At 41.9% G+C, this 22,965-nt stretch overlaps 1 protein-coding gene across 5 annotated transcripts in view; it reads right to left on the bottom strand.

The window, feature by feature from the left end:
- STX11 (syntaxin 11) overlaps positions 1–22,445 on the bottom strand; it is a 46,837-nt gene extending 24,392 nt beyond the window's left edge. The window contains exons 1-2 of one of the 5 annotated variants that reach the window (XM_019831346.2): positions 22,250–22,445; positions 21,983–22,163 (exon numbers count right to left, since the gene is read on the bottom strand). In XM_019831346.2, the coding sequence (XP_019686905.1) occupies positions 21,983–22,025 (43 nt within the window). In that variant the 5' untranslated portion in view covers positions 22,026–22,163; positions 22,250–22,445. Of the gene's footprint in view, positions 1–11,976; positions 12,260–12,333; positions 12,467–21,982; positions 22,164–22,249 lie in introns of those variants that run through there. The other 4 variants (XM_023254470.2, XM_023254471.2, XM_003986623.6 and 1 more) reach the window with 4 other exon arrangements.
- Between the last annotated feature and the right edge of the window lie 520 nt (positions 22,446–22,965).

Genomic DNA, 22,965 nt, shown 5'->3' with positions numbered 1-22,965 from the left:
AAGCTCTTGCTGATAGTACCACTTGCATAAGACCATAGTTAAAAGCATAATAATTTTGCAAACATAAAAATTAGATTAATGGACATGAATACAACACTAAGAAATAGACCAATTTTATACAAAATCTTAGTATATGGAAAGAAGCCATCAAGAAGTAATAGTGGAGGGAAAAAAAATAAGCAACTAGGCTGGTATAATTGACTAGTAAGAATTGATTCCTCTCTTAATTGGGTGATGGTCATTGAGGAGAGCACTTGTTGGGATGAGCACTGGGTGTTATATGTAAGCCAACTTGACAATAAATTATATTCATACAAAAAAAGAATTTATTCCTCTCTAATACTTACTGGAGACCCTACGATACACCTTAGGGACATTAAAGAATTAAAAATGCAAAATCAATAACAGAAACACTAACAGAAAGTGAAGTTGAATATCAGTACTCTGGGAAAATGATAATTTTCTTTTTTTTTAATTTCTTTTTTTTTTAAGTTTATTTTATTTATTTATTTTGAGAGAGAGAGAGGGAGAGAGCAGAGAGAACATACATGCAAGGGAGAGGCAGAGAGAGAGAGAGAGAGAATCCCAAGCAGGTTCTGCACTGTCAGCACAGAGACTGACTCGAAGCTCAGTCTCACAAATTGTGAGATCATGGCCTGAGCCCAAATCAAGAGTCGGATGCTCAACCGACTGAGCCACCCAGGCGCCCTGAAAATGATAACTTTCCATGAGATGTGAGGCTATGGAAGAAATCTCAGAGAAAAAGATAACCAAATTTGACTAAATAAAATGTGAAATCTCTCTGCAACAAAAAGGAGTAACAAATACTAAGGATTAAAGCAAGAGATTGGAAGAAAATATTTGCACAAAACATAACAGACATTGTGTAGGTACTCGGTATTGTATGCAGAGACACCCCAACTGGTAAAATAACATGGCAATAAATTATCGAGTAAAGTATATAGAAAGACATTTCACAGGAGATAAAATATTCTCAATAAAAATATGAAATATTTATTATCTGCTATTCGGAAAGTATATGCAAATTAAAAATAATACATTAGACTTATTAATTTAGCCAGAAATGAGTGGGAAAATCAGAATATAAGATTTATCTACGCTTTAGCTACTAGGACTAGATGGGAAGAATACAAATGAAAAAACATATTGTGTACGGGGATGGCCCCAGCAGGCAGTATATTAAGCGAAATAAGTCAAACACAGAAAGACAAATACCACATGATTTCACTTGCGTGTGGAATCTAGAAAACCACACAGATGAAAAAACAAAAACAAAACAGAAACATACTCATAAATACAGAGAGCAAACTGGTGGTGCCAGAAGCCTGGGAGGTGCTGGGATGGAAGAAGTGGGTGAAGGGGATTAAGGTCTACAAACTTCTAGTTATGAAATAAATAAGCCACAGGAATGTAAAGGACAGCATAGAGGATGGAGTCAATAACACTGTAATAACATTGTACAGTGACAGATGGTAACTACACTTATTGTGGTGAGCATTGTAATGTATATAAATGTCACTATGTTGCACACCTGAAACTAATATGATATTTCATGTACTATGGTTCAATTAAAAATAAAAATTTAAAAACCCTTATGCTGTGCTCACGCTGTTATCCGTGGTATGTATAGGTATCTAGATATCAACAAAAAGGAGAAAATGTCTATAGCACTCTAAGTTTCGGCAAAGGGCAATTAATAACTTGACAAATTTTCCAACTAAACAACAACAAATATACACCGACAGGATGGAATGTTCCTCTTTTCAGATGAGTTGACACTATTATAATTTTGATTCTTTAGGGAACAAGTTGTAAAGAGTTTCATCTTCTAGAGTTCTCCATTTTCTAAAGGAGAAAATATTTCATTTCACCACCCTAACCTTTTATTTAAAAATTCCAATTCTTAAGGAAAATATCAAAGTTGAACGAATTTACAGTTAACAAAGTATTCCACAAAATTCAAAGTGGCTTAACTTATAACCTATACTTCAGCAATAAACTAAGTTTGAACTATACAAAATAGAAGCAAAAGAACGAATGTCAAGAATTATTTCCAACCACTCAGACACTCCCTACATATAATATTCACTGTAAAAGCAAGACAAAAAATTAGAACATAAATTAAGTCATACTTGAAATAAACCAAGGAACATGCCAAGGCATGGGAAGAAAGACGTAAGAAAACATGGTAAATGGTCATCACAGAACATCACATGCCATCAGAGTCATGTTTTGAGCCTGAATTATGTTGTCACTTGCACAATGATTTTTAATTCTGATTTTTAGTATCAATGTTATTCTAAGATGTTGGATGGTGTAGACATGTGTTTAAGTTGACTTAGGTGAGACCCAGCAGAACATTCTACACTTTTGTCTACATCTAGTAAGTGCTGCTTCATGATGACTTAATCCTCCCCTCCCTGCCGTCAGTCAAGTGACTGGCATTTTTAGTACTTAAAGTAGACATTCACAAGATAAATATGCCCATGTTAGCCCTTGGTGCCTTTGCTTGGCGATGTCAGGTTAAACAAGAAGTATGTTCTCAATAGAGAACCAATCTGGTTACTTTCTCAACCCAAGGATCCCCTCTTAACTCAGATACCACATTCAAGGTTGTTTATTAAATGTAATTAGTGTAAATAAATTATAATAGAAGAGCTGCAGGAGATTCAAAGATTGAAAAATCCAGAAATCACAATCCCTGCCCTCAACTAAGTCTGTAAGTTATGGGGAAAAACAAGCAGGTACAGAAATAATACAAGGGAAAGAACGGGCCAGAAAAAGACAGAAGAGCCCAGTAGGAGCTCCCACACCAGGCAGAGGCCACATACTACAAAAACCACTGCTGCAGGAAGAAGAGAAGAACAGACACTGACCACTGAGCAAATGTGCCTCAAACTGGGTCTGTCACAGAACCCAAGGCAAATCTGTCAAGCACCCTCCTGGGCCAGAATCCTCAGATTCTTAAAATTTACTTTTAAAAAGTTGTGATATAAAGCTCATGATTTTCAGAGCTCTAAATTTATTTTCTTTTACTACATATTAAGATATTAATTAACTTTGGGCAATGGCATATCGAATGAAATGCAAACCAACTTCCTTCTCTGTTCTTTGCTATCTATTTTAGTCATTAAATGAAGGAGTGATTTTCTTGATCTCTCTTCGTCAACACGTGTGCTTACACACTGGACAGGCAGAAAGACACAGACACACACGCGCACACGCACACACATACACACACACACACACACACGTGTGTGAAGGATCGGCCGATTTTGAATTAGACAGACCAAAGATTTTCCTTTGTTAAAAAGAGGTCCTTTGGGGCGCCTGGGTGGCGCAGTCGGTTAAGCGTCCAACTTCAGCCAGGTCACGATCTCGCAGTCCGTGAGTTCGAGCCCCGCATCAGGCTCTGGGCTGATGGCTCAGAGCCTGGAGCCTGTTTCTGATTCTGTGTCTCCCTCTCTCTCTGCCCCTCCCCCATTCATGCTCTGTCTCTCTCTGTCCCAAAAAAAAAATAAATAAACGTTGAAAAAAAATTTAAAAAAATAAAATAAAATAAAATAAAATAAAATAAAATAAAATAAAATAAAATAAAATAAAATAAAAGAGGTCCTTTGTCTTATCACCAAAGCCAGCCTCATAGCTTCTATTCTTGTATGTTTCACAAGAATGGGAAACTCTCTGACCTTAGACTAAGCTGGAGGACTGATTCTATGATCTCACACTTTGTGGCACTTCCTCTTTCCTGATATTTACTGTATTCTATTGTTAATTGTTTTACTGCCTATCCTGTCTGCTCGCCCATAAGTTCCAGGGGGTCAGGGGCTATACCTGCTGTGTTTGCCATGTACCCCCAAGTGCCCAGCATATAGCATCATATTGTCCTAGGAATTTATCAGACTCTTCTTTAGGTGACTAATACTTCCTGCAATGACCGGACTCAGAATCAGTAGGTTTAAAAGTGCTTTTCCCTTTGAAGAACAATAATTATTCCCAATTTCAATGAATAAGATAATATATTTTCCTGTTCATAGTTCTCTCTCTCTCATCCTTTTGTATGGTCATTTAATTTAAAAAAAAATTTTTTTTTAAATTTTTTTTCAACATTTTTTATTTATTTTTGGGACAGAGAGAGACAGAGCATGAACGGGGGAGGGGCAGAGAGAGAGGGAGACACAGAATCAGAAACAGGCTCCAGGCTCTGAGCCATCAGCCCAGAGCCCGACGTGGGGCTCGAACTCACGGACCGCGAGATCGTGACCTGGCTGAAGTCGGACGTTTAACCAACTGCGCCACCCAGGCGCCCCTAAAAAAATTTTTTTAAGAGAGCATGTGTGCATGCCCATGCAAGAGTGGGAGAGGGGCAGAGGGAGCAGAGGGATTGAGAGAGAGAGAATCTTTCTTCCTTTTAATTTTATAAACGTTTATTTATTTTTGAGAGACAGAGAGAAACAGAACATGAGCAGGGGAGGGACAGAAAGAGAGGGAGACACAGAATGCCAAGCAGGCTCCAGGCTCTGAGCTGTCAGCACAGAGCCCAATGGGGGGCTTGAACCCATGAATCATGAAATCATAACCTGAGCCAGTCAGACACTTAACCAACTGAGTCATCCAGGCACTGAGAGAGAGAAAGAGAGAGAATCTTAGGCAGGCTCCATGCTCAGCAGAGTCCAATGTGGGGCTTGATTCCACAACCCTGGGATCATGACCTGAGCCGAAATCAAGAGTCAGATGCTCAACAGGCTGAGCCACCCAGGTGCCCCTGTATGGTCATTTAAAGTTAGCAGACAGTACCTCAAAGCTTTATCTGACCTAAAACTTCTTGGAACCTTCTTATTCTCCTGGAAAGTTTTCTGATTCCTATAAATTCACTGATTTCCCCCCTGTGACTATTCAAGGAATTTGGCATCTCTCACCCAGCTAGTAAAAGGCCAAGTCAGAATCATCACTCTCTTTCCAGCAATCTGGGGCAGACGCCAGCCAAAGAATTTGGGGCAGGCTCTCTTGGCCACACCAGGATTTTGCTATGAAAGATTAGGGGTGAGTGTCATTATATGAAGCCTGCCAGGTGGCCCCCTGGTTTTCATTAACTTCTTGCTAATTTGAAAAATCTCAATAGGCTTGGGCACCAGCAAAAGCATAAGAGTTTGGGTCTATGGTTCTCAAACTATAACATGTATAAAAATCAGGTGGGGGAGTTTTTTGAAAATATCAATTCACAGGCTCCACTCTTAAATATTCTGTTCCAATAGATATCAAATGTGGGCCTGGACTCTCTGTCTTCTATTTTGTTGTTTGGTTGGGGGGGGGGTTGTTTTTAGAGATCCCAGGTAATTCTGGTGATTATAATCTACAGGCTACATGTTGAGAGTCACTGGACTGTTCTGGGGGGTTTTCAAAGGCATAGAAAAATGAGAAAGGGAAGAAGGGAGAAAAAAGAGAAAACGTAGCTTAATATCCATTCAACAATGTTACAGCCCTGAATTACAGCAAAGACTAGCACGCATTCCACCTCTGTTCTGGGTCCAGACAGATAAGGGCTTCCCGTTAGCTGTGGCGTCAGAGGTTACTTCTCTACCAGGTACCACCACTCCGCCCATCCCGGCCCTCCTTCACCAGGCTCCTAACCTTCCTGGGATTAAGGCTACTTTACCTTCCTGCTGCCCGGTCAGCCATTCTAAATCTTTATGGGCCTTGGAAAAAATGCCAACTTTCTGGGCTCCACTCAGCAGGGCAACCGTCTGGGCCAGAAAGACACAAGCGAGGCCCTTGCAGAGAAAAACATTCCCTTCCGTACAACAGTTGTGGATGATGTGATACTCTGATCCCTTTAGGACCAAGGCCCTCATTCTCCCAGTTGCCAGAAATGTTGACTACCGAAGGCTCACAGCTCTAGGAACTGCCCTTGACTGAAGGAAAGCTGCTCGCTCCAAGACGGCACCTTCTGCCTGGTGTGGCCTGCAACCAATGACCTGTTTAGGCAGGGAATTCAGATGACCAGCTCGTGTGCTGGCAGAGCAATTCTGAAGGGCCCTTCCAGCTCCAAGGCTGGGCCCACCACTGTACCTGCACGGTGGTTCAGTTCCTCCCTCTGCATAATCCTGCTGCTCTCTCTCCCTGACAAGTGCTGTTCCCACAGCACCTCTCAATAAACCCCCTGTATGCAAATCTCACAGTCTATTTGCAGGAAACAAGAGAACTAAGAGAGTGAAGTTGCCTTTTTCACTCAGGTAGCGACAGCACAGGGGAGTGGGCGTCTGTACCTTACTTCTAGAGAAATCGGGTGGTCACTTAATTTCTCCAAGAGTGTCCCTCCTCATGTATAGACCTCAAATACAGATAACAACAATAATACTTTTTGCCAGGCTTTTATGAGAAGGAAAAGAGGAAATATATATGAGAGTATTTTGTAACTAATGAAGAGCTGTATGTATTATCAGCTAGGCCCTGGTTTACCATGCAGTAATCAGGGAAGGCAGGAGGGATTTACCGACATGATATGATTCAGCTTACACACTGTGTCCTACTTTCTCAAATCAACAGATCTGTGTCACTAATCAATACACCTGGGCACGTAATAAAAAAAATTAGAAGTAAAACCAGGTGACACATGCGTTGCTGCAATCCTGAAACTGAAACAGAAGACAGAATAATACTCTGTTTATTGGAAACAGAGTGTTTCCATATGAAGATAGCAACAGAGCAATTTCCACTACTCTGTAAAGTCGGAATTCACATTTTTGCCCAATAAGTTACGCAATGAGTAAAGGAGTATCACTTTACATCCTCGAGCAGAGAAACAAGTAAAACAGCTGGGTATACAAAATGAGGAATACTTTTCCAGGCCACTTAGTATTTTCTGCATTACCTGGATACTGTAGCCACTGAAAAGAAACAACAAAACAAAACAGTACACAAATCAAGTTGAAAACATTGAGTTAGCTCAAGGAGGATAATAAGAAATTACCAATTCTAAAACTATGCTTTATGTTAAAAGTTACCAAATTATTGAATGTTACCAAGAACTTACATGAGATATACAAATAACGTCTAGTATTTACAGATGTAGAAGGCGTGGTTAACAAATGACTTCATCTGACAGATGGTTTTATTATCAGCAAAAGTCACGGAATGGTGAAAACTGGAAGGAAGCTGACAGACCTATGAAAGCCCCCAGCCCCAGTGATTCTCTGCTCGCAGAGAAACCACAATCAAAATGAAGAAGCAAGACAGACCCACGTAAAATATTAACCCAAACTCTTCCCTTTCTTATTATTTGAGCACTGAATGAATTACAGACAGGTATACAGGGATTCAGACCAAGGGGTAAACATGTGGGCTAGATCAATCCAGAAGGCTTCATGTCAGTCTCATATAATGAGAAGCTATAAATACCTTGATTTCCTGTTAAATCTGAAGAAATGCTGAATGAAACATTTCCTTCATGCATGGAGAAAATATTTTAAAACTTCAAACTTAGAGTTTGCTGATTCAGTTTAGGTAGAATAATAATTCAGTGTTTACAATCTTTAAATAGTCCAAAGTGAGGCTTGTGAGGAGCAGATAGTTAGACCTTGATTCCTGAACAAAAATCATAGTCTTAATCCAACTTGTGAAACAATGAGAATGGTGAAGAGATGAGGCCAGGTTTTGAGGGGAAGGAGGGAGTTGGGGTTGTTTATCAAAAATCCCCTTACCAAGACCAAAGGAATCTACCTGAATGCTGAAAACAGAAAACAAGCCCTGTGGCGCACTTGGTGGCTCAGGCGGTTAAGTGTCCAACTTTGGCTCAGGTCATGATCTCACAGTTTGTAAGTTTAGGCCCCACGTTGGGCTCTGTGCTGACAGCTAGAAGCCTGGAGTCTGCTTCGGATTCTGTGTCTCCTTCTCTCTGCCCCTCCCCTGCCTGTGCTCTGTCTCTCTCTCTCTCTCAAAAATTAATAAACATTAAAAATAAAAAGAAAGAAAACAGGCCCTAATCCCTAGAAGTACGAGCTATTTTGCTCAGTTAAAGTCAAGAGGACAGGGACACTGCCGGCCAGCTTCACCTAATAAGATTCTGGAAGTTAGAGACAAGAGGGGCAGGTAAGCTTCAGGGTGAAACCAGAGCAAAACAGGCCCTAGAAGGCAGACCACAAAACAGGAGTGTAAGACTTGAGTTATGCACCTGCCTGAATTTGTTAGTAATTCTTGTACCATTGGACCCTGCTCTGTAGATTAATACCCCCGGGCCAGCCTTTCTATTTCCCCTTTCTATTTCAGCCTTTCTAGTATCCCCGGAGGAATACTACAGATTTTAGCAACAGATCATTGACTGCCTCTAAGAAACACAAAGCAGTGAACATTCAGTGTCTAGGGAGAGTAGTAACCAAGGAAGCTTGGAAGACGTAGTTGTGGAAGCTCTGGGAACTTTCAGCGAGAGTGAGTCTTCATAAAAGTGTTTTAATTCCCAGGAGAAATTTTCTGATTATTCTAGGTCTATTCCTAGATCAACCAGATATTCCTTGGGGTGAACCAAGGGGGAGGGGTGCCATGCAGCACAACAGAGCCTCTGAGGGCCCATCTTATATATCGGGCTAACCCTGAATGAGGAACAATTGTTGGCGTCAAGACAGTGACTCCAGTTTGAGTTTGCCACCGTGTCTGAGACTTCATTCGTTCACTCATTCATTCATTAATTCTTGGAGATACCATAGCAAAGCAGTGTGGTTCAGAATGTAAGTTCTGGAGCTAAGCGCTTGGGATCAATTCCTACCTCTATCAATTACTAGCATTACACTTCATTCACCTGTCAAAAGCAGTCAATTATAGCACCCATCTCACAGGATTTCAGTGAGGAGGAAAAGACTGAGTTCATATAATGAGCCTAGAATTGTGCCTGGCACCGATAAGCATTTTAGCTATTGTTGTTGTTTTTTTTGTTATTAATTAATTCATTCAAAAAGTTCATGAGCGCTGATTATGTGTCAAGCACTGAATGAGGCCCTCATTTAGCACACCTATTCTTTCACTTACATCCCACTCTTAGTCATTAACTAGGAATGTAGGAGTCATCCTAAACTCCTTCCCCTCACTGCCCACCTCTAAAGATGTAGCCAAGTTCTGCCTATTAAACACGTCAGCTCCTTCCCTCTTTTCCACTCCTCACCATCACTGCCTGACTCAAGCCTTCTCCAATTTCTCTTCTCAAATATTATAGTAATCTCCTGTGTGTGTCCTAAGGCTAGAGTTGTGTTCATCCAATCTGTTCTCCATCTTGATTCTAAATTGTCTTTCCAAAACACATATGTGACGATATCATTCACCTGCTGAAGTCTTCCATAGGATAAAGTCACAGGTCCAGCATGGCACATGGGCCTTTGTGATGCGGCCCAATCTGTCTCCCCAGCTCTCACCCCGTGCCCACACTGACCAGGCTGGTGTTCCCTGACAACACAATGTTGATCCTTCTGCTGGGCTGACTATCCCTCCCTCCACCTGAAAACTCCCCCTTTTACATTAAGGCTCATTATTCAATTAATAAATACTTCCTAACACCTGCCACGAGTAATGCCTGTACCAAGGCCAGGGAGTACAGTGATGAAGAACACACTCAACCCTTTCTTCCCCATAGATAAAGTAACTTTGAGGCCCTCAAGAGAGAAAAGAAATATGGAAATTAGAGTTATCTCAAATTTAGTATTGTTTCCCTCACTAGCTGCATACCTTACAGACTTGTAGAAACTGAACAGATTTTGGCATCAAGTCCAAAAGTACCTCAGCAGATTTCAGTCTCAACAGTAAACTGTGACGCAGTGGGTTTAGTCATTTTGACTTGTGCGGCAAGAGTGTGTTAGAAAAGATTGATTTGAACTATAAAAAACAATGATCAGTAGGTTGCTTCAATATGGTGTTATAAAATTATAAGCCATTAATTAGCTACTCTGTTTTCACTTAAAAAAATTTTTTTAACGTTTATTTTTGAGATATAGAAACAGAGCGTGAGCAGGGGAGGGGCAGAGAGAGAGGGAGACACAGAATCCAAAGCAGGCTCCAGGCCTCTAAGCTGTCAACACAGAGCTGACATGGGGCTCAAACCCACAAACTGTGAGATCACGACCTGAGCCAAAGTTGGATGCTTAACCAACTCAGCCACCTAGGCACCCCACTACTTTATTTTTAAAAGGTGAGTAAATTATAAGTACCTGTGATTGTCTAGGGGTAATACCAGGCTGGGTTTCTTTTTACCCACAAAATAATATGAAATATGGTTATCAAACACTTTAAAAATCATGCCTTTCCAATTAATACATTTTTAAATCATTCACTGAATGAAATGCTTACTGAATAAGCACAACAGGCTGTCAACAAAATAGGTGATTAAATTTAAAACTTTACTCATTCTTTCAGCAATGAGGAAACATCAAAAATCTGTTCATTCAAAATCTCAGATCTGCACAAACACCAGTCGTATTGGGACAGAAGCTCTACTGTGGGCATAGATTGGTCATAGCTCCCATCTCCTTCGTTGGCTCTTCCAACCTTCCACACTAGTCTTTATGGCCCTTTTCAGCAACATCCTGTCGTATTCACAATTACATAACCAGAGCTCTGTGAAGAGTGTGGCACAAAGAAGGTGCCTGAGAACTGTTTGTTGCGCTGACCTCAGCTCAACTCGCCTCCAACAGAGATGCTGTCCTCTTCTCTACTAAGCATGGAGACAGTACAGTTCCTTCCCCAGAGCCATGGGGCCTCTCAGCTTAAATATTTTAATTTCTCAGCTCCAACTGGTATCCACCGTCTTCAAAAATTTTCACGTGGCACTAACTTACTAAAGACAAACTGTCCAAATTATTTGGATTCAGAGAGTGACGTTCAATCACTTTGTATAATGGCATATTTCTACCATACCATACCATTGAAAGTAATAACATACAGTTATTGAATAATGAACTTCATTTTCTCTTGGGCCTCTGTGGCAAAGCACATGACTTCAATGGTTATCTGACATCAGCCTAGTGACCCTAGCTGGTATGCTGTACCATCAGGCACTTTAGGAAACTGAAAACTTGAACTGTTACTTCCGACACCACTAGCTCGAGTTTAACACTGAGCATTTCGCATTTCGCATCTGAATCTTCCTTTACACACACCCAGAGCAAACCTCGCTTTTCAAAAGTTCATTAACAAAGACTCAACTTAAAAGAGCAGCCCTGTGACTCATCTTTGGATACCCGGGTGGAAATAACAACTCCTCCCTTTGCTGAGAAACGGCTTAAACAAGTGCATGAGAACCACAGGAAGTAATAACAGATCTCAGCTAGTGCCAGCGAAGTCTAGAATTCCCTCCCGGGACGGTGTGGTTCTTGAAGTCACGTTGCCACTACTTCTTGTCTTCATTCTTCTAAAAAAAAAAAAGTCTTATGTGGGCTTGGAAGGAACTATTTCAAGGCAATATCAATTTCTTCGTATTTCCTGGCTCCTGAGTCATTATGTCAAGTTCAAGTCAAGAAGCACCCATTCGGGTGTTTTTGAGAAAGCGCAAGCTAAAATAGGGAGTGAACAGACGATCACACCGAAGTAATGTCCCCAGTAATTCCAAACAACCTCAGCCTTTCGACTTAAAACAAAAGTAGTCTTACTTAGAGACTTTGCGCCAGAAGCCTATCAACAGGTATCTGAAAGAATTTCTGTGAAGCCCTAAATGCGCAGTCCCTTGCCCACTGGGAGAAAAAAAAATCACTCCGATGTGCATAAGAAACCCAAGGCCGTGTTTCTCGAGGCGCGAAAAGGCGGCGTGAGCACCGGGGCCAGACCCGAAATCCCTCCCCCGGGACATCCCTCGACGCCCCATCCAGCGAGGCCACCCCGACGCCCCCCCGCAGCTCTCGGCGCACAACTCAGCGGGGCGCGTCCTCGCTCCTCCTGGGGCGCTTAGGGAGGGAAAAAGAGGCACAGGGGGAAAAAACGAACCAGGTACGGGACCGAGCGTGCGAACCGAGAAGCTACGTCCTGCGCGGGCGCCGGTCCCACGCTGGGCGTCGTGAGAAGGAAGGAAACCTGTCGCGCGACTCCTGGCGGCGGGGATCCCGGCGCCTCCCGCGGCCCAGGCCGGGGTCCTCCGCGGCCCCGCGAGCACCGCGCCGCTGCCGCCGCATCAGGGCGCCGCCGACCCAGCCCCCAGCAGCGTCGGCAGCACCCACAGCTGGGGGAGCAGGCCCCGCCCCGGGACGACGGCGCCGGCCGCCCGCGCGCCCGTCCCCGCCCCGCCCGGAGTGCGAGAGCGCGGGGGGCCGGCAGCCCGGGGCCGCGCCGCTCCTGCAGCCTCACCTCGTCTGTGCGCCCGCGGACGGTCTCCGCGGCGGCCCGAGGCGCCTCACCTGCTCCCCGACCCTCCTCGCGGGGAGGGGCCCGGGGGCGCCGGACTTTCCCCAGGAATCCCCCTTGCGCCGGTGACGTTTGCCGGCCGCTGCGTTCCGCGGGGCGCGGCCGCGTGCTTGGGTTCTGAGTGTGGGTGTGGCCCCCAGCCGTGCACCTGCGGAGACCCGCGAGGCGGCGGGCCACGAGCCTGAGCGTATACACTGAGGTCGAGCACCGCCAACTCAGATCCCCCTTGGACTCACCCGCCTCAAGTGGGCCAGAAGCCCAGCTAGAACCCCAGCCGGCTTCATTCATTCATTCATTCATTCATTCATTCATTCATTCATTCATTCAGTACCAAATGAGCGTCCACCCAAGGGCTGAGGATACTTACCGTGGTTAAAAATACCGAGACCGTCATGACTTCGAAGACCTGGCATTCCAGTGGGGAAAGACAAACACATAAAGTGTACATTACGCTAAATGGTGGTAAGTACCTTGAAAATCAGACTGACACTTAAAAGTTAGGGAATGTTAAACACACACAGACAATACAGTAGTATTAGACTACAATCCGAAGTAAAAAGAAAATCCATGAGTTCCTAATGGTATAAGTAGTTGAATAAATCAATAAATGCTAAAGAGATCAATCTCCCCTGCAGAAGAATTCGTAAAAGTTTATGTAGATACTCGACCCTTAAGGACAAGCATAACTTCCCACTCCTTAAGTATGGCCTGCCCACAGTGACTTCTCCCAAAATATAAGGCGTAGAAAGGAGATAAAGGATAACTTCACAATGGAGACACCACCTCAGCCAGAAGATCAAGGTCCATATTCACAGCCATAAATCATATTGTTAGTATGCACTCATGATATGATGTGATGAAAATGTCACTTTACCTCTGTGGCTTTCCTCCCCCAAGCCCATGACCGCAGTTCTTATAAGAAAAACATGACAACAGAGGGACACCCTCCAAAATACATGGCCAATATTTCTCTGAGCTGTCCATGTCATCAGAAACAAGGAAAGTCTGAAAAACTGCTACAGTCTAGAGGAGCCTAAGGAGACATGTCACCTAAATATATACATGAGATCCTGAATGGGATCCCGGAACAGAAAAGGGCCATGAGGTAAAAAGTAAGGAAATCTGAACAAAGGATGGACTTTCATTAGCAATAGAGTATCAAGATTTGTTCGTTAGTTGTGATGGTGTGCCATATTAATTAGAAGATGGTAATAATAGGAGAGGTAATAATGGGTACGAGGTTTATGAAAACACTCTATACTGTCCTTGCAATTTTTCTGTAAATCTAAAACTGTTCTAAAAATAACGTTTATTTAAAGTAAAGCTACAGGCACCTGGGTGACTCGGGCGGTTAAGCATCCGACTTTGGCTCAGGTCACGATCTCAGAGTCCGTGGGTTACAGTCCTGCGTCGGGGTCTGTGCTGATAGCTCGGAGCCTGGAGCCTGCTTCAGATTCTGTGTCTCCCTCTCTCCCTGCCCCTTCCCTACTCATGCTCTGTCTCTCCCTCCCTCAAAAATAAATAAACATTAAAAAAATTTTTTAAATAAAAGTAAAGCAAATTAAGAGAGATTGAACAGTGCTATAATAAACTAAAAAAAAAAAAAGTTTATTTCAAAGGCTTCCAAGATAAAAAACAAAACAAAACAAAAACAGTTGAAGGAGGAAGTAATGTGGATATTTGGGTATGACCATTTCAGACAGAGAGATTGTAGGTGTAGAGGCCCTGAGGCCGGAGCATTTTTGGCTTCTTGGATTAGTATCAAAGTGGGTAGAACAGAATGGAGGGTGGGGGGAGAGCAATGGATGGATGGGTGATGGAGCTAGGGTTGGAGAATGGAGCACGTAGGGCCCTGGTGGTCATGATAGCTTTAAAAGTTTACTCTGATTGAGAAAGGAAGACTTTGAAGAATTTGTAGTAGAGGAGTGACCTGATACGGCTTTTTTTTTTTTTTTAATTTGCTATTGTGTTGACCAGTTAGGGGGAGAGGATGGAAGAAGGCCGACCAGTTAGGAAACCATGCGTGTTAATTTTATCTGTCAATTCCACTAGGCAATGGGGTGCCCAGGTATTGGGTAAAGATTATTCTGGATGTGTCTGTAAGAGTGTTTTAGATGAGATTAACATTTGAATCTATAGAATGAGTAAAGCAGATTGCCCACCCTAATATGGGTGGGTGTCATCCAATCTGTTGAAGGCCTGAATGGAACAGCAGGCTGGGTAAGGGAGAATTGATCCTCTCTAGGCCTGTCTTTGAGCTTGGATATCAACTTTTTCCTGCCTTCAGACTTGGCCTCAAACTGGAAGTTATACCATTTGCTTTCCTGCTTTTCAGGCCTTCGGACTCAGACTGGAATTATACCACCAACTTTCCTGGGTCCCCATCTTGCCTACTGCAGATCTTGGAAGTTCTCAGCCTCTGTAATGTTTCATATATATATTTGCATACAGTTCTGTTTCACTGGACAACCCTGACTGATAAAAAACCATAGCAGTAGAGCTGGTAAGAAGTGGGCAGGTTCTGGGTATATTCCCAAAGAGAATCTGACACGACTGGTTGATTAATTGGGTGCAGGACATGAGAGAGTAAAAGAAGTGAGTTAAGGTTTTTACTCAGAGCAATTAGAAGAAAAGAGGTTCCTTACGCTAACCAGGAAGACTGCTTGAGCAGGAAGTCCCGGGGTGGGGGGAGGAGAGGGGAGATTGCTGGGAACAAAGAGTTACATTTTGGACACTTTAAGTTTGAGTTGTCAAGAAGGCATTTGGATAGATGTGTCTGGGATGATGATATCAATTGGGAAGTCTTTAGTGTATCGGTGGTGTGCAGGTAGAATTTAGATGTCTGCAGTCTGAGCCATGGGGCACTCCAAAGGTCAGGGATCAAGGAGGAGGAAGAAGCAAAAAAAGGAGAATGAAAAGGCATAATCAGTGATACAGGAGATAGACTAACAAAGAATGGTGCTCCAGAAGCCACGTGAAAGAAAGCAATGTTTCAAGAACGAGCAAACTCTATCAAACACTGCTAAAGTCGGTAAAATTAGAACTGAAAACTGAGCGATGGGCTTGGCCATGTGGAGGTCAATGCACACTTGATAAGAAGAATTTGGGTAGTGTGTAGTTATCAACACATGTTTGGATTGGGCCCAGAGAGAATAAAAAAAAGAGTAAATGGAGACAGAAAAACGAGGCAAAGGCTGGAAGGAAATACAAGGTCAAGACGGAGATTTTTATTTTTAATTAGAAGATACACCGGTTTGTATGCTCATGGACATAAGCCAAAAAAGAAGGAACAAGTGATGATGCGGGAGACAAAAGATCATTACTGAAGCAATGTTCTTGAGCAGATGACCAACGATGGAATCCAATGCACATGCAATGTTGGGGTTAAATTGGAGAAGATAGAATTTTTTTCTGATTGCAGGAGGAGAGGCAGAATATATGGGCACAGATGCTGGTGAATGTGGAGGCAGGAATATGTTTTCTCAGTGAAGAGGCAAAGTTATTGGTGGAGAGTGAGGAGTAGAGACGGAAGTTTGAGAAGAGGGTAGTCAGCTTGAAACATCATCCAGGGGTTGTGAGAGAGTAAATGAACTTTGAAAATATAGTCAGATTGCTGGATAACAATAGGGTCCATTTGAAGTCACAGATCATGGATATAAAGGGAGACCAGTCAGAATAGTTACGTGTTCTGACCAGTCTCATTTGCCTACTTGGGTACAAATAATGCTAGGCAGAGGTCTAGATACAAGAAAGTTTAGTGTTGGCCAGCTGAATAGGATGGAGGAGAGAGGGACAAGAGCATGGAGCATCTATGCAAGAGAATAATAAGGAAGGACCGTTGCATTTAAACCAAGGAGGGAGAGAAGAGAGGACATGAATGATGGTGTTGAGGCAAAGTGTAAAGGTGTTAGGTTAATGGATTGGACGTTCCAGGTATCAAGAAGTTGTGCAGTGAGGGGGTTAGAAAGATTCAGTTGGAAAAATGCAAGTTGGTTATGAGGGAGTGGTATCTTTGAGACTTAGATTATGAAGGGATGAAGATATTGGTAATGACAGAGTCTAGACTGACCTGGCTTTTCTGCAGCTGGTGTGCCCACCTCCTTCTAGGCTTCCAGGTAGGTCTCCTATGTTTTATACATTTTTTCTGGAAAGTTTGGCTCTCACCTCCAGTCTGAACTATGAATATGGATGAGGACTCTAGGGTAAATCCAGATAAAGCAGGGAAAGCACTTGGAGAAAGGCATAGCTGCCTCATGATGCCTTGTCCTCTGTATACACTATCTCATACCCTACTGCCATCCCAAATTTGAAGCGCTCATAAACCCATTGAATCTCAGGATTGGAAGGACATCTAGCCCTGCTACCCCCTCAGATGCAACTCCTCCATAGCCCTCAGCTAAATAAACATTTTTTTATCCCCACACCATGTACCTATCACCAGCCACCGTTTCTCTTTGCCACGCTAGTTTGTAAACTCCTTGAGGACATATGTTTCACCTTTTTGTGTGTGTGATAAAATATATGTGACTTAAAATTTACTATTGTAACCATTTGAAAGTGCAAAGTTTAGTTGCATGGGTACAGTCACACTATTGTGTGACCATCGCCATCCATTTCCAGAAAATTTTATCTACCCAAACTGACAACTCTGTGCCCATTAAACACTAATTCTCCATCCCCGCCTCTCTGCAGCCCCTGGCAACCATCATTCTACCTACTGTGTATATCATTTTGACTACTCTAGATACATCATAGAAGTGAAATGGCACAATCTTTGTTCCTTTGTAACTAGCTGGCTTGTTTCACTCAGCATAATGGTCAGGATTTATCTACGTTACAACATGTGTCAGAATCTTTTTCCTTTTTCTAAAAAAATATTTATTTATTTTAAGGGGGGAGGTGCAGAGAGAGAGAGAGAGAGAGAGAGAATCCCAAGCAGGCTCCATCCTGTCAGCGCAGAGCCAAATGCAGGGTTCAATCTCACAAACCATGAGATCATGACCTGAGCTGAAGTCAAGAGTCAGATCTTAACCGACTGAGCCACCCAGGTGACCCAAATCTTTTTCCTTTTTTTTTAAAGATTTTTTTTTCAATGTTTATTTATTTTTGGGACAGAGAGAGAGACAGAGCATGAACGGGGAGGGGCAGAGAGAGAGGGAGACACAGAATCGGAAACAGGCTCCAGGCTCTGAGCCATCAGCCCAGAGCCTGACGCGGGGCTCGAACTCACAGAGCGCGAGATTGTGACCTGGCTGAAGTCGGATGCTTAACCGACTGCGCCACCCAGGCGCCCCCAAATCTTTTTCCTTTTAAAGGCTGAATGCTATTTCTTTTTCAGTCTTTTGTTTCATTTTTCTGGAGTCCATACCCAGAAGTGGAGTTGCTGGATCATGTCATTCTCTGTGTAATTTTTTGCGCTATCCTCACACCGTTTTTCACAGGAGCTGCACTAGTTTACATTCATAACCAGCAATGCACAAGGGTTCTGATTTCTGCATCTCCTTGCCAACACTTGTTACCTTCTTAAACCTATCTTTGATTTCCTCTCTATGGAAATTCCTTTCTATGCTGCTAGGCACATGATGGTGTATGAGTAAATGAACAGCTGTTGTTAGCCCTGTCAAAAAAGGACATGAGGTTAGGGGCTCCTGGGTGGCGCAGTCGGTTAAGCGTCCGACTTCAGCCAGGTGACGAACTTGCGGTCTGGGAGTTCGAGCCCCACGTCAGGCTCTGGGCTGATGGCTCCGAGCCTGGAGCCTGTTTCTGATTCTGTGTCTCCCTCTCTCTCTGCCCCTCTCCCGTTCATGCTCTGTCTCTCTCTCTGTCCCAAAAATAAATAAACGTTGAAAAAAAAATTTTTTTTTAAAAAAAAGGAAATGAGGTTAAATGAATCAGCAAGCCCCATCTTGCACATCTTGTTCTAGATCTTCACTGTCCATTATTGTAGCCACATGTAGCTATTTAAATTTAAATTAATTAAGATGAAGCAAAATTTCAAATTCAGTTCCTTAGTCTCAGTGGCATTTTCAGTGCATAAGAGCCACCGTAACTAATGGTTATTAGTGCCCACTGCATTAGACTGTGCAGAGTAGGAAATTAGCATGATTGCAGGTGGTTCTTTGGTTACTATATTCAGCAGTGCTTTCCAGATCCTGCTAGCACCCTGTGCTTTGTCTCACAATTCATATTTGGATCAGCTTTTCCAGAATTGGACACCTTAAAATTTAAGATAAAGGTCTTTCTTTTGGGAGGGAGGGACTATGCTGCCTAAAAAGTCTGTGGCCCCTTACTACGTAAATGGCTGCTATGCAAAGTCTCAGATTTTTATGTTTTAATATTATATTTGGACTTTCAGTGATCACATGGTTCTGTCCCTCTTGATTATCTTTATGAACACAGATTTACTAAACTATTTAAATCTTTCTCTATGTGATTCAAAACTGTTCTCTACCAAACCATTGGTTTAATAAAATATTCTTAGATTCAGAATGGAGATTATGTCTCCACTTAATACTTTGCCAGTTTACTACTTTTTACCCAAAACTTAACACAATAATTAGAGACTGTCAGTAAATATTTGTTGAAAGATGAGTGAATGAATGACACAAGTGAGCACTGAGCTGAACTTTGGAGCTCAGGGCACTGAGATGACATTTTAGAGGGTGGCACCCAGGCATAATGAGATTTAGGAGATCTAGCACTGTTTGTTTGTTTGTTTGTTTGTTTGTTTGTTTTTAACAAAACATGGGTTTTAAGCTACGGTCTTTTCTTCCATTGTTCAAAAAGTAGCTTAAAATTTAATTCCTGTAAGGATCTTGTGCAGTGCATGTTTATAAAGCTTCAACTCGGGGCGCCTGGGTGGCGCAGTCGGTTAAGCGTCCGACTTCAGCCAGGTCACGATCTCGCGGTCCGGGAGTTCGAGCCCCGCGTGGGGCTCTGGGCTGATGGCTCAGAGCCTGGAGCCTGTTTCCGATTCTGTGTCTCCCTCTCTCTCTGCTCCTCCCCCGTTCATGCTCTGTCTCTCTCTGTCCCAAAAATAAATAAATGTTGAAAAAAAAATAAAATAAAGCTTCAACTCTTTTATAAGCACTCACCAGCAATAAATATAATAACAAGAAAAAATAAATTCTAGATTTTTATAATGTCAACATGTATGCAGGCATCTTCTGTTTGCCCCTTCACATCTACTTTCTACCTCTCACCATCCTACGCTCTACCCTGGGTGGTTGATCTCTATGGGCTATTGCAATAGTTTCCTCTACCCTTTAACTTCTCTTGGGCTTGGCCAATAGGGAGATCTAGCAGGAGAGCAGAAGCAGCCGGATGGGGTCCAGGAATTTATTTGAAACAGAAGGGCTCTCTGTGTTCTCCACAGGTCACTGTTCTTCTAAAGTGGTCTGTTCTACATGATTCCCTCTCCTTCCTGGTTCTGAATATCTCTCTCTACTCGTGATTCTCAGACCTGGGGTATCACATATAGAATACATATAGTTCCCACTCTGCCTATGCCTTTAAATATTACCTTTCTTTATAAACCCTCACGGAATTATTCTAACTTGAATGTGCCATCTGTTTCCCGATGGGACCCTGATACAGCATCCTTTATCAGTAGCTAGACCACAGTGTCCAAATCCCTGCTCTGAAAATTTTATACCTACAGTCCTTAGAAAAATATTCCCTGATAATTTTAGCATCTCCTTATTTCAGTGCACTGGTTAGCTTTATGAAGAAACCATGTTATATGTCATATAATATACATTTTTCTCCAGCACACTCAGATTAGAAAAATACTGATTCATAAGCGAATCTTTTTGCATTTATCTTCTCTACATAAAATATTATTTATGGAAATACATATAAATAAGACTATAAAACAAGTTGGTTAATTTTTAAGATATTAAATATTTTAATATCTAATAAGCTTTAAATTACTTCTTGATATGGGAGAAAATCTATACCTCAGTACTACAAACCAGCCATCATTACTCAATATACACAGCTTACTGGAGTTTCTAACCCCTCCCTCTACACTGAATAATGGTGCCTGCCAAAAATTCATGTTGTAATCCAATCCTCAACGTGATGGTGTTAGGAAGGAGGACCTTGGGAGGTGATTAGGTCATGAGGATGGAGCCCTCAAGAATGAGATTCATGTTCTTATAAAAGTGGTCCCATGGAGCTCTCCTGCCCCTTCTGTCATGTGAGAACACAACAAGTAGACGGCCATCTATGAACCAGGAAGCGGGCTCTCACCAGACACCAAATCTGTTGGCACCTTGATCTTAGACTTCCCAGTCTCCAGAACTGTGACAAATCAATTTCTGCTATTGATAAGCCATAAAGTCTAGAGTATTTTTCCTATATAGCGTAAAGCCTACATGGACTAAGATACCCTTTGAAGCTCAGTGTTTAACTGTACAATTACTAGCAGACATCAGCTCATTTAAAAATATGTCAACCCCATAATGCTAATACCTATATTAAAGTTAACTGATACTTATTCATCAGTTGCAGTGTGCCAAGCACTATGCTAACATTTTCATATATTATCTTGTTTAATTTTCATCACAAATTGATGAAGTCTGTACAACCCAACCCCATTTGACAGGGGAAGAATGAGCCTTAAAATCTCCTGTCCACTGTCACAGCACCAGCAAGCAAAGGACCCTAGATTCAAATCCTGGTGTCCAACACAAAAGTTCATGCTCTTAACCACCAATAAAGAATCCAAGAACAACATCAAAGACCACAGAAGAACCGAAAAATAAGGATTTTCCAAAACAAAGGATTTCTCTTATCCTGTTACCTACCCTCAAAGAGCAATGTCTAAATCTATACAAGCTTGGAAAACTTACAAAAAAAAAATATAAAAGAATGCAACAGATAACTCATAGAAAAGTAAATTTCTTATTGTCTAGTAAGCTTATTTTTCTGTGCATGGTATATAGGAAGGGTAGAAAATTAGTGGTGAAATTGTACTATTTTGGTATTAGCTAAATCTTATTCCTGCCTACAATTTGTGAAATGACATAGTTGTATTGTTTATTTTAACCCAAATTGCAATTATGTGAAAATTTTCCTCTGATACATTGCTATACTTGCAAGAGGCTTGAAGGTGAGCATGTACTGGCTGCTTTATTCATACAAATAGAACATTCTCTGTGAAAGAGAAGGGACTAAAAAATACTAGGTGTAGAGATAGTATAATTGATCTGCTTAATGACACTAAATGGTTTTTTTCTCAACTGTGATTTTGCATAACAAGTTACAAAACTATTTTAAGATGAGACTGTTACTCAATACTCACTTCTGGTAAACCCCTTTTTACACCATCCTCCTGTCCTGAGGAACTGATAAAAGTGAAACAGAAAAGCATAAACAGAATGTAGCAAATGAGCCATGCCTTTCATAGGTAATAGTTTAGTCGTAAGCCTTTAAATATTGATTTTTGAATTTGAATAATTAAATTTGTTCTCAACAAGCATGATTCTCACAAATAGACTAAACATTTTTATAATCCATACTTTGTTCATTTAGATGAATTTGTACCATCCATTTAGAAACTATGTATGTCTACACCAAAAAGCCTTACTTTGAGGCTGAGACATGGTTTTCTTCTCTTTTTCTTCATCCATTTCATCCTCTTCTTGCAGTTCCACGACTTTGTTTTACTTTTCCCTTCAACACACTCTTCAGGTAGACTGAGTCCTTCCTCAAAGATGGTTTATAGTTTCTGTGAGTGCACGGACCACAGCCGGCATCCTTCCGTGACCCTAAAGAAAATTTGAAAGTACAATCTTGGCACCACAAAAAAACAAACATGGTTCAAATGATGAAGATGTCTTAAAGATGAACATACCAAAAGTGACACTGTGAAAACAGATCAAAGTCTCAGCTGTAAATTCACAGATTCAGTGGACAGACTTCTTGCAGGTATCTACTCTTGGGATGGTGATCTTGTTGACGAGAACTTGGGGAAGCTGATCTATGTTCCTCTCAGTCCGCAGTTCCTTACCTTACTTATGTGCCCCGAGCGTGAGTAGGAATCTTTGGTAGGAGCTGACATGGCCTTGCATCACTAACTCTCAGTGTTGAAAGCAGGCCACTCTAGCTGATTTCTTTAAACCCTATTTTCTACAAGTTGGTGATGGACAAAGTTGAATTATGAAACAGGAACTATTGCCACAATTCTACATCCCTAGTCACAAAGAAACATTTACAAAACATTTAATGCCCTCATGCCAATAGGAATCCATAACTAATTACAATGCAAATGTGAGTGCTGCATATAATCTATTCATGCCCTATTTCTTTCAGGGCCCCAGGACATCATCTCTCCAACTTCAGTAGTGAGTAGACCCCTTTTCAAGGAAAAAGAATATATGATACCCAGTGTTGACAAATTACCTGAATATGACATATATTCAAGTGTATGTAACTTACATAAACATGGTATAAATTCCTTATGGTTACAGCCTCATTAGGAAACTGTAAAATTTAAGCAAATCATATGCAGAATTTAAGAAACAAATGAACAAAGGACGAAAAAGAGAGAGAGAAACCAAGAAAGAAACT

This window comes from Felis catus, chromosome B2, assembly GCF_018350175.1.
Source record: "Felis catus isolate Fca126 chromosome B2, F.catus_Fca126_mat1.0, whole genome shotgun sequence".
NCBI lineage: Eukaryota > Metazoa > Chordata > Mammalia > Carnivora > Felidae > Felis > Felis catus.
Note: the sequence above shows the minus strand (reverse complement) of the source record. Positions and strands in the feature narration are given on the sequence as shown.